The sequence below is a fragment of the Lactuca virosa genome, chromosome 6 (assembly GCF_052849685.1).
Source record: "Lactuca virosa cultivar CGN04683 chromosome 6, Lactuca_virosa_CGN04683_v6, whole genome shotgun sequence".
Classification (NCBI taxonomy): domain Eukaryota; kingdom Viridiplantae; phylum Streptophyta; class Magnoliopsida; order Asterales; family Asteraceae; genus Lactuca; species Lactuca virosa.
This window is the reverse complement of record NC_136431.1, coordinates 99,042,195-99,056,980: the sequence shown is the minus strand read 5'-3', so window position 1 is coordinate 99,056,980 and position 14,786 is coordinate 99,042,195. Positions and strand designations below refer to the sequence as shown.

At 32.5% G+C, this 14,786-nt stretch overlaps 2 protein-coding genes across 3 annotated transcripts; both read left to right on the top strand.

Moving 5' to 3' along the window:
• The first annotated feature begins 5,193 nt into the window (after positions 1-5,193).
• LOC145121770 (receptor-like protein EIX2) lies at positions 5,194-5,946 on the top strand. Its single transcript, XM_079057470.1, has one exon. The coding sequence runs from the start codon at positions 5,194-5,196 to the stop codon at positions 5,944-5,946; it is 753 nt and encodes a 250-aa protein (XP_078913596.1).
• A 4,986-nt stretch (positions 5,947-10,932) lies between these two features.
• On the top strand, positions 10,933-13,410 carry LOC145118738 (NAD(P)-binding Rossmann-fold superfamily protein). 2 transcript variants are annotated; one of them, XM_079054420.1, is made up of 12 exons: positions 10,933-11,256; positions 11,360-11,500; positions 11,665-11,713; positions 11,812-11,829; positions 11,910-12,025; positions 12,106-12,219; positions 12,308-12,358; positions 12,472-12,560; positions 12,651-12,711; positions 12,803-12,880; positions 12,988-13,098; positions 13,188-13,410. In XM_079054420.1, exons 1-12 carry the CDS (start codon positions 11,131-11,133, stop codon positions 13,311-13,313), a joined length of 1,080 nt encoding a protein of 359 aa, XP_078910546.1. In that variant the 5' UTR covers positions 10,933-11,130; the 3' UTR covers positions 13,314-13,410. The 2 variants fall into 2 exon arrangements, with proteins under 2 accessions (XP_078910546.1, XP_078910545.1); XM_079054419.1 differs by having other exon boundaries at positions 10,936-11,256; positions 13,185-13,410.
• The last annotated feature ends 1,376 nt before the right edge of the window (positions 13,411-14,786 follow it).

The following is a 14,786-nucleotide window of genomic DNA, read 5'->3' as shown; positions in this document are numbered from 1 at the left end:
ATGTAAACCTGAAGGCGTAAAACATACTAATTTTGTAAAATAGAAACTATTTTAGAAAATGAAATGTTTTGTGTTCTCTCGAACCTTTGTTGATATCTATTATTTTCTGTTGAATGTTGTTTCTTTTGATTTTTTTAGTTTGATTCTGATTTTTTTTTTCTGTTGGTGGGTTTATGTTTCTGTTAATAGTTCTTTAATTGATATCATACACTAGATATGTTTCTGTCGTTGAATGGTGGGTTTATGTTCTATTGATACTTTCTACTTTCTAGTTATCATAATTTGTTTATGATATGAAATAATGAAGTGTGTTAACCGGGTATAAATATAAGTTGTTTAATCTTGAAGTGGAATATGAGATGCATAAATTGTTGTTAAATTGAGGTTATTTATTTCAATGTTTGTGAATATAACAAGTTGCTTACATTCGGATTTTGTTGTATGCGGAAATGGTTAGATAAAAGCTATGAGAAGATGATATTTCCTTAGAGTTTCCTTTGTTCGTTATTTGGAGGCTAGTGGAGTTTTTCTAAAGATAATGCCATGAAGCTAAAACAGAGATACGAAGGTTTTTCTACAACATCCTTGACAAATTATGCTCATCATTTCACATCACAACTCCTTCAAAGACCATATATTTATGGTTGTTTTTTAGCAACATATATTTAGTCGTATAATAGTGAATTGTAGTTTCATTTTACAACAGTTATTAAAAAAAACAATAATGTTTTTTATTTAATATCAATTTTAGATAAAAGCATAAAATGGACACTTATTCGATTTTCATTATGTTAAAGAATAAGCATTTATTGTTCATTTAGCACTTTGGAGACAACATCATTTTATACATACATTACTTGATAAGTAAATTATAGAAATGGTCCGTAAATTTTACAAAAATTCTTAAATTTAGTCCTAGTTTACATTTCGTTAGATGGCAATCATTGTGGTTTCATTTTATTACACATTTGGTTCAAGTTAAACCTGACTATCAGAATGTTAACTTTTTTTAATGACTACTTTGCCCCTGTTGGAAGCAAATTGTCCCATCTGGGTTCTTTAAATAGTTTTGGTGTTCATTCAGTGAAAAAAAAAGATAAAGAAACAAACCTTTACTATTATAGATCATGGGTAAAAAGAATTCTGGCATTTTCAAAAAAAGGAAGTGTGACGCTTTTAATCAAAATATTTATTTTAAACAACAAAGTAAAAAAGCAAACAAGTTGACAGTTTAATTAATCTAAGAAAGAAAAGTCCATTTCATTGTGATTAAATTCTTAGACTCAAGTAATATCTTATCACATGGTTAGTGTATCTGATTCCATTAGTTTGTTTTTTTTGGATTTATATCACACCACTTGAAGACCAAAAAAATCTCACAAATGGACAAGCATATATAATAAATACAAATTGCCAAGACTCATATAAGTCTTTGAACGTATAATTTGGGACATTTTATTTCAAATTTTCTTCATTATGTCTTATTAATTATTATAGCTTGGTTCAAATTCCACAGAAGTGAAGTATTCTATACTCTAAACATATGGCCCACCAATTTGAGGCCGTTCAGTTGAATCCTTCATCTTCATAGTCAAAGCTATATAAACAAACCATCGTTGGGCAGTTTATATATATATATATATATATATATATATATATATATATATATATATATATATATATATATATATATATATATATATATATATATAGGGAAGGGTTATTTGGAAAACAAAAAAACCCTAAAAAAACCCTAAAAATCATAAAAATACATAAAAAAATACCTAGAGATCACAAAACTTTTTTTTGACATTTTTTATGAAAAAATCGCAGGTTTTTAAAGAAATTCGTTGAAAAAAATTTGAAAAAAAAACTTATTTTTTTTATAAAAAAAAATGATTTTTTATTTTTTTTTTTCAACGAATTTTATTAAAAAGCTACGATTTTTTATAAAAAAAAATTCAAAAAAAAGTTTTGTGATCTCTAAGTATTTTTTTATATATTTTTATGATTTTTAAGGTTTTTTTTAGGGTTTTTTGTTTTCCATAGAACCTAAACCTATATATATATATATATATATATATATATATATATATAAAAGCATTAATACAATCCAAAAATCAGCAAGATTTGTAATCACAATATGAATCAGTTTGTTTTTATAGTTTTCTCACTTCTCGTGCTAACCCTTGTGACTACAACTGCCAGCCAATTGGTAGATGTGGGAGGAGGAGGAGATGATAAAAATGGTGTTAATATGAAGAAGTGTTTGGATAAAGAGAGACATGCTCTCCTTCATTTTAAAGCTCCCCTTCAAGATCCCAAAGGTTGTCTCTCTACATGGAGAGCTGACGAACATGACTGCTGCAATTGGGAAAGGGTCATGTGCAGCAACCAAACAGGTCACGTCACAGGGCTTGATATTGACTTATGTGAGCTTGAAGATGAGATTAGTAGTTCATTGCTAAACTTAAGCTACCTGAATCATCTTGATCTTTCTGCCAATTCTTTTAATGGAACCATTCCCACCTTCATTGGTTCCATGACTCAGTTAAGGTACCTTGATCTTAGCGAGAATGATTTTAATGGAATCATTCCCAGATCAATTGGTTCCTTGACCGAATTAAGGCACCTTGACCTTTCATATAACTCTCTTTATGGAACCATTCTTCCAGAGTTTGGAAACCTCACCAACTTGCAAGCGCTTCTCCTTTCAAATGTTGGAAGATGTAGAGCTGAAAACATACACTGGTTGTATCCTCTATCTCATTTGAGGGGACTTGCTATGGATGGGATTTCCCTAGCCAAACAAAATCATTGGGTGAATGTAATTATGAGTCTCCGGAAACTATCATATTTAAGTTTAGATGGATGTGAGCTGTCACAGGTCATTTATCCGTATTCTTCATTTCTCAACTCTTCTTCTCCTTCATCTATTTCTTTCCTTTCTCTCAAAAACAACACTCTCACCTCATCCATGTATCGTTGGTTGCTCCCATTAACTAGCAATAACCTTTAAGAACTTCATCTCTCTAGCAACATGTTAGATGGGATACCCAAATATTTTGTTAACCTCTGTAGTTTGACGTCTTTAAATCTGAATAACAACTCTCTAGTTGTTGAATTTCATGTTTTTCTCAACAACTTGTCTGGATGCACATCACTTTCATTACAAAAGTTGGATGTTTCTCATAATCAATTTACATGGCCACTGTCTGATGCGATCCAAACATTGACAAATCTTGACTATCTTGATATGAGCTCTTGCAGTCTAGGTCCTCGCTTTCCGAAATGGATTCAAACACTCAAAAATCTTAGGTTGCGTTTAGTTACGGAAAAACAGTTTTCATTTTCTATTTTTCGTTTTCCCTTTTCAGTTTTCATTTTCCGTTTTCATTTTTCATTGAAAAATTTAGAAAACGCGTTTAGTTAAAACTTATTCGTTTTTCATTTTCAATTTTAGAAAATTAGAAAACGTGTTTAGATGTGTATTTTTCTATTGGTTTTCATTTTTAGAAAACAGTTGCTGTGGTAGGGTGGGGGTGGGGGCGGCGGTGGTAGCGGGTCGGCGGCGGTGGTGGTGATAACAGGAGGTGGTGGTGGCGGAAATCGTGGCAGTGGTGGTGATGGCAGTGGCGACGGTGGTGGTGGTGGTGCTGATGGAGTAGTGGTGGTGGTGATGGTAGGTCGGTGATTGTGGTAGTGGTGTTGGGTGGGTAGGTGTGTCTTTGTGTGTTTGTGTGTGTGTGTGTGTGTTTGTGGTGGGTGGGTGGGTGGGTGTAGGTGTGGGTGTGTGTGTGTGTGTGTTTTTGGGGGTGGGGGTGGGTTTGTGTGTGTTTGTGTTTGTGGGGATGGGGTAGATGTGGGTTTGTGTGTGTGTGTGTTTGTGGGGGTGGGGTAGATGTGGGTTTGTGTGTGTGTGTGTGTGTGTGTTTGTAGGGGATTGAGTGGGGGTGGGGATGGGTGTGTGTATGTGTATGTGTGTATGTGTGTGTGTTTGGGGGTAGGGGTGGGTGTTTGTTTATGTGTGTGTGTGTTTGTGGGGGTGACCTTGTGTTTCTGTGTGTGTTTGTGGGTGGGTGGGTGTGTGTGTGTGTGGGGGGGGGGGGTAGGGGTATGGTGGGTTGGAGGTGTGTATGTGTGTATGTTTATAGGGGTGGGCTTGGGAGTGGGTGGGTGTGGGTGTGGGTAGGTAGGGGTATGGTGGGTTGGAGGTGTAGAGGTGGGGGTAGGTAGAGATGGGAGTGAGTGTGTGTTTATATTTTAGAAAAATTTTGGAATTAGAAAAATGTGGAAAACAATGATTATTGGTTTTCCAAAAATTTCCAACTTCTTTGTAATTTTAGAAAACGGAAAATTTTCATTTTTCGTAAAAAATTTAGAAAAATAAACGAACTAAACGCGTTTTCAAAATTCTCATTTTTCTTGGAAAATTTTTCCGGAAAACGACCCATTTTTCCGCAACTAAACGCACCCTTACCTATCTTGATATTTCCAATAATAAAATTTCAGACACCATTCCTATGGATTTTTGGGACTTGTGGCCTTATTAATTAAGATATATGAATCTCTCTTCCAACAACATCAGCGGGAAAGCACCAGATTTATCAACTTTTCATAATTATTCTATGATAGATTTTAGTTCCAACAGATTTTATGGTCCGATACCTAATTTTCCTTCCAGTTTGGCATGGTTAAATCTTTCTAGAAATAAATTCTCTGGAGGAATCTCCTTTTTATGCCAAATTGTCGATGGGTGGTTAGAATTTCTTGACCTCTCAGGTAACTTCCTAAGCGGACGACTTCCAAACTGTTTGTGGCATTTTAGAAGACTAAAAGTTCTCAACCTAGCAGACAACAATCTATCTGGAAGGCTTCCTCCCTCCATTGCATCTTTGATAGAATTAGAGGTGTTGTGTTTGTACAAGAACAACTTCTCTGGAGAATTGTCTGTCTTTAAAGAATTGCACGAGTTTAAGTTTTTTGAATTTGGGGGCCAACAAGTTTTCTGGTAATGTGCCTGTTTGGATTGGGGAAAACTTATCAGGGTTGTATGTTGTTATCCTAAGATCAAACAGCTTCTTTGGAACAATTCCACTGCAGTTATGTGAATTAGCAAATCTTTAAATTCTAGACTTGTCAAAGAACCATCTCAATGGAACCATCCCCTCATGTTTGAATAATCTTACAAGCATGGCTCAAGGAGGAAACCCCCAAAATGTGCATTTCACTGAAGGGACATCGACAATCGATTTTGAAGGAAATTCTGTTCTAAATGAATATGTTGACCATGCGATGACTGATTGGCAGGGAGATGAGCGTGAATTCTTCAGAAATCTAGGATTTTTGAAGAGCATTGACCTGTCAAGCAACAATTTAACAGGTCAAATCCCATATGAGATTACCAATCTTTATCAACTGATTTCATTAAGCTTATCAAACAACTCTCTACTTGGAGAGATTCCACTGACAATTGGCCAGATGAAACAACTTGAAACTTTGGATTTATCTGGAAACAACTTGTCAGGAGAGATGCCATCAAGCATGTCTGAAATGAGTTTATTGAATGACCTAGACATGTCATTTAACAACTTGTCAGGGAGAATCCCAACAAGCACCCAACTCCAGTCCTTTGAACCTTCAAGATACAATGGCAACAGACGACTCTGTGGACCTCCCCTTTCCAGAAAATGTCCAGGAGATGAAGAATCAGAAGCAACATCAGTCAATGGTAAAACCGAGGGTGATGGGGAAGACATAGATGAAGGATGGGGATGGTTCTATATTGGTGGGGGAACTGGTTTTGTCACTGGATTTTGGATAACATGTGGGGCTTTACTTCTCAATCGTCGTGGGAGACATGCTTTTTTTCACTTTTATGATAGCTTCAGCGATTGGGTTTATGTGAAGATTGTGGTGTTCATTGCAAATTTGCAAAACAAATAGACATACATAGTTTCTCATCTAATTTTTCTTTTTGACTTATTTTCCTTGTATGTATCTTAATTATCTTGAACAGACCTATTACTGTTCTTATTTAGGGCTAGATGTATGGTAATGTAATTTGGCAGGGGTTTTTAAGTCCCCAATATCAATAAAATTGCCACCAACACCATGGGTGGCCATTTCTCGCCTTGTGTGAAATAAGACATCATGAAAATTTCATACTTTTGTAGCATGTAAGCATAAGATGAAAATGTAGTTATTGCTGTAAATTTGATGGACTATGTTTCTAGAACAATTCTAAATGTAGATTATTTGTAGAGTGTTACTTAAGAGATGATACAATAATATATACTCTATGCTACAATGATTATATTTGTAACTTCATCGCACCTGGAACTAACGTAGATGAACCAACGTCATTTGAAGTGCCCATTGTACGTACATAAGATACGCCTTTTTGATTATTGATTAATATCAGCTTCCGAATTATAGCATAAACTGTTAATAATTTTAATCATCTATAAATTTCTCATCAATCTGGAGATTTCCCCAAGTTAGCAAATTTAGGTCAAAATGCGAAATTTTGCTTCCTGATTGCATACATATATATAATAAGTAGAATTAACCAACATAATCCTTTCATAATTTTACCTTAAACGATAGTATTCGAGGCCTGGTGCTGTCATACGAACGTTGATTCATTGTATTAATTCCACTTCCTTTGTATCCATAGCCATGCACCCTCTACAACGATGTGAAGAAAGTCGGTCACAAATTGGAGTTTTCCGGAAAAGTGAAAGGTAGGAAAATGACTTAAGGGCATTTGCCTTTGCATTAAAAAAAGGTTAATTGAACTATTGGCTTATAAAAAATCCCTAAGTTTAAAATAATATAAAAAAATCAATAAATTAAAAATGATGTTTACAACAAGTTTGTCAAGATCTCGATCCTGATCATAGGATCGTAAGATCTTAAGATCCTATCTATGAAAATCGCATCGAATCATAATAGGATTGCTTTATATGTAAGATCGCACATCGGATTGCAGGATCGGGATCGAGATCGTAGGATTGAGATTCAATCTGATCCCACCACTTTATGAAAATTGACAATTTTTAACTTGAATTTTCATTTTTTTACTCGTTTACTGATTGGCCCAGTTTTCTTACCCAGATTTTAATCAAGAATAACTTTATTTAATACATATCATCTGAACCGTAAACTGATTGATAATGCTTCTTACTCTTATCGATTACGGTTCTTATTAGGAACGGTAAATTGTAAAGTGGTTGACATTTCAGTGGGATCATAATATCTCGATCTCGATCTTACGATTCCGATCTTGCAAACCCGAAAATGATCCTACATATGATCATGATCTTAATAATTTTGGTTTGCAATCGACAACAACATATGGCTTCTTAAATTAAAATCAAAATTGCAAAAATAATGGTTGTGTTAGTTGAAAATTGTTACTTAGGTCCAAAATGTTTTAGACTAGCACCTTTAGTCCAAGATAATAATTTTATTTTGATTTTGATCCAATTTTGTTTGAAAATAACTAAATTGACGGGGTTACCCATTTTATTTTGATGTCATTTTCGTTTTATTACAACAATTAAAAAAATGACAAAAATAAAAGAGAAATTAAATATCCTCCTACTTTTTGTGCATATTATCTTTCTACCTATTTTAGATTTTGACAAGTGTGACATCCCCAAATTCACGGCCAGAAAAGACCGGTTTAATTTATGCTTTTAAAATAATTTCAGAGTAATCCTTTGATTAAAAGAGTTGAGGAATTTGTTCCCAAAACGAAATATTATAAAATAAGATTTACCAAGGCATTTCTTAAAGAAATGTATTTTCATTATATAACAAAACTCGGGATGTCATGTTCCGATACAGACCAGCATAAACGGCACATTATAAGCCTTACAACAGTTATATACACTACAGGCCTATAATCAAAATATCTTGATAAGTCGTTCACCTTATGCTCTCGCGCCACTACCTATAATACAAAGAAAACTGAGTGGGTCAGGCTTGGGAGCCTGGTGAGCATATAGGGTTTTCAACCCACAATAAATAAATTTATTAATTTCATCAAACAATAATAACCCGATTATCTATTCTCGTTATCCTCACTTTACGTCCCTAAAACAACTATCACAAGGGACCTAGTCTAAGGATTTTCATCGGGGCGACAACACTGCTTTGGGGGTTTCCCAGCAATTTATGTCAAATAAGGCAACCATGTGGGGGATGGAGTACAACAAATGAACACCCAAGCTCATTAACACCTACAGGTTGCGAGCCTGCCAGCGTTCCACTGGACTGTCTTGAAAAGTCTGTGGTCGTCATTCATACTCCGCTAGATGACTGGATCACAATAACATCGAGGCCTCTCATCATTTTATTTAATCACACATCAACTATCTACCCATGTTATACCCAACATATTTGTAGATAAAAATACATATACAGTTTAAATAATTTAAAACATGTATAAAATTCTTCATCCAGCATAGATAGCAAGTATACAGATAATATGCACACATAGCACGTAATTTATATAAAATACTTCATATTTATGTGTAAGATGAAAATAACTATGTACTCACTTGGCTAGTTAGTGGAAACTAACTATTATCGTGACTTCAAGTTCAACACTTGCCAACTTATTATATTGTCAAAAACCTTATCCGTTGTTGTATTGGTTTCTAAATATATGTGAGTAATGAAAATTTGAGTGGGATACAAACTATATATACTATGAAACTATATATACTATGAATTCGATTCATAGTTCTTAGATCATCAAAGCTTTGTTACCATACAATTTTGGAACCTAACCACCCATTACTTGAGGTTGCACCATCATTTATTAGACACGTATCTTTCCTTATTGACACGTATAAGTATAATTTTCATCTTATCACTATTTTTAACTTAGTCTGCAAGTATATGTAATATATATTTTTAATTCATAGTTTATAAACTCACAAATATATACATTTCTTATTAAAACTAATAACTAATCCATTTCATTTATAATCTTTCAAAACGATTAGTTTAATTAAGACACTTATAATATTATTAAATGACAAATATTACCAAACTTATAATAAATATTATTTTACAACATATCAAATTTTATAATTTATTATTAACGTCGTAAAATATACGTAGACAGTTATTTTCGGGAGTTATATCTCGAAAATATATCTAATATATATTTATTTTTGTTCTTTATATCGACGGGCTAATAGTTACGGTCTCTACCGCTTTCATTTAGATTAGTATTCTAAATGATCTTTTATTTTTAAACTTTTATTTAACCCTATTTATTAAATTTTAAAAATAAGTTTTCACACAAATATACACATAATTTATAAATAAATCACATTTATATAAACACGTATTATGTTTGAATTATTTTTATTTTATTTATTCACAAGAAGTTTATATTTGTCGACCGACGTAAATACATATTTTTATAGGATATGCCTAGCGAGAAACGTGGGCGTTACAACAAGTGTCATTTAATTTAATTTAAATTTGATTGGGATGTAAAATTTGTATACTTGTCATCATCTTAAATATGTAGGAAGAAAAATATGAACAACAGGTATTTAATTTCTCAAAATAAAATACTACCCAATCTACCTCTCTCTTTCTCCTCTCTCTCTCTCTCTGCATATATATATATATATATATATATATATATATATATATATATATATATATATATATATATATATATATATATATATAGAGAGAGAGAGAGAGAGAGAGAGGGTACATCTAATGTCACCTGGCAACTCCTCAACCCCCCTCCCCCAACTTTTTCTCCCGCCTACATTATCAAACTGAAATTCTGATTATGCCTTTATGCTAATAATATAAAAGCATTCACAATTGTAAGTTTAATGGGAGGGTTGAATGAGGTAGCAAGTCTAGTTGTTATTCAATGGATGAAACTCTATCATAGTGAGATGTCACATTGACATTCAATGAATTTGGAGTTTAATGAACATTGAACTCTTCAATGGGAAAAAGGAAAGTTTTTTAATCTTAAATACATACAATAAATTAGCTTTTGTAACTTTCTATTGAACTTTGTAGAGTTCAATGCATTGTAGGAAAAAATTGATTAAGTTGTATGGAATGTAGAAAAATGATGTGTCAATCCATTGAACTCTATGAAGTTCAATGCATTGTGGATGTCCTAAACGTCATGCCCATTAAACCCGACTGTTCAGTCCTATTAGATGATTCTTATTCCTGATTTTCTGCAAGTTAATATTAGAAACAATCATTATTCCCACTAAATCAGGAAAAATAATATTTCTAATTTTTTTAAAAGTTATGCATATTTACCTGTCATTATATCTCTTACTATTTTCCATATCATATCATATCCATGTTAAAGTTCATCTACACAATTTTCAAATTCAATTAGAAACCATTATAATGCACATAATTTAGAGATAGCTATTTTAATTCAATTAAACCTTTTTAACATTCCAAAATTATCGATTATTTCTCTCTCCAATATCAAAAAAAATCATGGATTTTATTTGTCATTCATTTATACCTCTATGTGAACTAAATTAACCATTCTCCATTCTTCATTCTTCTTCCCGTTTCACCTCCAATCAAATATCAGAGATCACAGATTCAGCAACAGGTTAGCTATTTCCTCTTATTCATTTTTCATCTTCTTCCTCTCACTTTGGTAGAACTATGTTGTCTGTGGCATTTACCAAGTTTTGGTGGTAAATGCATCCAATTGCATTGTACTTTGTTACTGTTCTCAATCAGAGGGGCTAAGCTGCCAAAATATATAAATACTATGGCAAAACTTCAAAAAAAAAAAAAAAATACAGTGTTCCTATGTACTCTACTTTTTATATATATATATATATATAATAATAATAATAATTGATGAATGCAACAAACTCCATTTTCATGTGTACGTAGTTGAACCTTTTTGAGGTCTAGGCCCACTTGGAAAGATGAATGTTGGGCTCAATTTATTGAAAATCGAACCGGATTTTAACTACTAACCAGCCGATCTTGTTCTCAAATCTCCATCCTAATTCCTACACGAATCAAGAATCAAAATTATTCTTCAGTACCTGAATTTGAAGTCAGTATCAGTAGAAATCGTAGTCAATAATGGCTCAAGAGCCTCCTCAGATCGCCATTATAGGTGCCGGAATCTTCGTCAAATCTCAATACCTACCCAGGCTCGCCGAGATCTCGGACCTCGTCGTTCTCAAAGCTATATGGAGCCGCTCCGAGGTAATTCTTACTAGCTTATTTCAATGGAATAAGAGCGTAACAGCTGATTGTATCGTGGATTAGTTTGATAAACGATAACGATGATCTAAAAAAAATTGTGTAGAAATCGTCAATGGAGGCTGCTGACATTGCTCGGAAGGTATTTCCTAATGTAGAGTGTAAATGGGGAGACCATGGTCTCGATGAAATTATTCGAGATTCAAACATTTTTGGCGTTGTTGTTGCTCTTGCTGGCCAAATTCAGGTTCAATTTTGTATGATCTGTGTATGTTTTTGGAGAATACAGAACATATCAGATATTCACATCAATCGAATGGAAAAAAAGATGTGTATTTAGTGAAAATCATACTTTGTGAATGTTGAGATTGCAACTCATAATCATCTGAAATTCTTCCCCATATAATACAGGTGGACATGTCGCTAAAGCTTCTGAAAGCAGGAAAGCATGTTCTTCAAGGTAAGCCGTTAAAGAACATCAGTCTAATAATTTGAAACTGACATCTCTCATTCTTTTGCTTCCTTACATGATTCTTCTCTTGAATTGTGGCTCTGAAGAGAAACCTGCTGCTGCTTGTAAGTGAGATCCTATTTCCAAATTTGGACTCTTATTGTTGTGTAATTAGTCTTCAAGAGCTTCATGATTTCTATTGCAGCCATTAGTGAGGTGGAAACTGCATTATCATGTTATAAATCTCTTTACACCAATCCATCTGCTCAAAAAATATGGGCTGTTGCAGAAAATTACCGATTTGAGCCTGCATTTGTAGAGGTACTTCTTATATTCTTCATTTTGTTTGCATCTATATTATTAAAGACTAATTTATTATTATTAAAATTTAAAATTCACAGAGCAAAAAGTTGATGTCTGAAATTGGAGATATGATGAGTGTCCAAGTAATCATCGAAGGGTCAATGAACAGTTCAAATCCTTATTTCTCAAGTTCATGGAGACGCAATTTTACTGTGAGCATCAAGAAGGGTAAAATGGTCATTTACTCATGATCAAGTTTAAACAGTTTGTTTACTCTCTCTATCTCTACATATGTGGCAGGGAGGGTTCATTCTGGATATGGGTGTACATTACATTGCAGGGTTAAGAATGGTAATTAAATAATTTTCTATCTTTTTTTTTTTTAATTTCCATTTTTTATTGAATTTCTGCATTTTATAATTAAAAAAAAAACAATATTCATGTAATCATGTTTACTTAAACAGCTTGTTGGATGTGAAGTAGCTTCAGTGTCAGCTATGACATCTCATGTGGATATGACTCTCCCTCCACCAGATACCATTTCCTCTTTATTGTAAATATAAATAATATAATTTTCTTACCATTTCCAATTTTTCTTGAAATTTTTTATATTCTAAAAAAACATTTTTTTTTTCTTCTCTAGTCAACTGGAAAACGGGTGTTCGGGAGTTTTTGTAATGTTGGTATCCTCAAAATCACCGAAGGTTACAAATTTTTATATGCTAATTAATTTGGTTAAATTAAATCTATTAATTGATAATAAAAAAAATGTATTTGGATATATATTTTGTATAGATTGTGTGGCGGGTTGTTGGCTTAAGTGGAACTGTGCAAGTAGAACGAGGAAATAATAATGGGCGACATGGCTATGTGGTAATTTAGTAATTAGATCTTATGTAAAATCTTTTTAATACAACTTCACGATTTTAAATAAATTAAATTTATAATCCAAAAGTATAATTTTTACACTTATTGGACAGACTACATTGTTTGGTGGAAATGGGGAAACAAAGAGCAATTTTTATCCATTTAGTGGGGTGACTGAAGAGCTTAAATCATTTCTAAGTGACATCTCAATAGGCACCCTTGAGGTATTTTATTTATTAAATAACACAAAATTCAAAAAAAAATTGAAATTTGTAAAATGAAATATAATTTTTTGGATATGGTGGTGTAGAAGGGTGGTAAGATTGAAGGTGAGGGTCGCTACTCGTATGTTGAAGGTGCACGAGATGTTGCAGTTCTTGATGCGATGCTAGAATCTGGAATGAAGCAAGGAGCATTTGTGAAAGTCAAAAAGTTTTAACAATTTTTTTTAATATTTATTTAAATGGTAAAGTAAGTATGTTAACTTATATATACCATTATCTATTAATAGCAACATACTTATGTTTTACCCATAATAGCAATGTATTTATTGGAAGACCAAAATACAATGATGAGTTATCTTAAAAATACATAATTTGGGTTTCAAATTATAAATAAAAAAATAAAAATAAAAATAAAAACTTTTTGCTTCAATAAAAATGACACTTGCATGGAGATTTAGGAATGAAAGGTGTAAAATTGAGGGAGATAAAACACGTAGAATGCCTTGGTTTGTAGAATGCCTTTTTACTTTCAATGCATATTTACAGGTTACGTTGATGATTTTGATAGTATGTTACTTAAAACAGAAGTTGACCGATATATATTTTTTTATATGCAATTTGTCTGATAATAAAATAACTGAGAAAATCATATGAAAGCCATTGAGGATTGAACTTCATGAAAAAGCGATGCTAATATCTTTTTTGTAAAGACATTGCATTATCTCAAATTCTCAATTTTTAATTTGGCCTAATGAGTTAGTTGGTTTCCGTGTCACTTCCCAGGTTGCAAAATGCAACAGGTGATGTGGCATTTTATATTAAAAAAAATATATTAATTATGTGTAAAATTAAGGTTTGACGTATGAGAGGTTCTATCGAAAGATTGTTAAGATTGAGATGTTATATATGATTTTTAAACTTTGCAAAATGGTGATGAGAGATCCTAATAAAATGAACTAGTAATGTCTTGTTTTTGCGGTATGTATTATAACTTGAAATTGATTAAAGCATCGATTGTGTAATCAACTTTAATTTATTAAGTAGTAACTATAAATCAGGTTGATGGAAACCACAAGAATTAGAAAGAAAACATCTTTTAAGTAGAAAAAAGAAACAATATCATTGTGACTATATACAACTAGTGTTGTAAAACTCGGTCAATTCGGGCGAGTACTCGGACTCTGCCTCTTACTAAGACGAGTTAAGCCAACTCGGAATTCTGTCAAACTTGGTCAAACTTAGTCAATGATCCAAATTGACTTAAAAAGAGAAAAAAAAATCAAGAATTTCAAGGTTGATATGTTTATTTTATACTTTATCTAACATACTCAACCTAAAACTAAAGTAAGATTTTGGATATACGTATTGTTTATGCTTTTTTATATCTTATTCTTATCTTCAAGATTTTCACGATTAAAATTTTAATTTTTTGAACTAGTTTAACATTTAAACATGTATCTTTTGGGGATATATATATATATATATATATATATATATATATATATATATATATATATATATAGCTAAGTTCATGTTTTTTTTTAACCGGCAAATACAAATATTATAATCTACTCCTAAACTAACACCTAATTTCACATATGTCCACCACGAGACTTGAACCCTCAACCTCAAGGAGGGAGAGCACCATCTGATACCGCTGGGCTAGAAGCTCATTGGTAGCTAAGTTC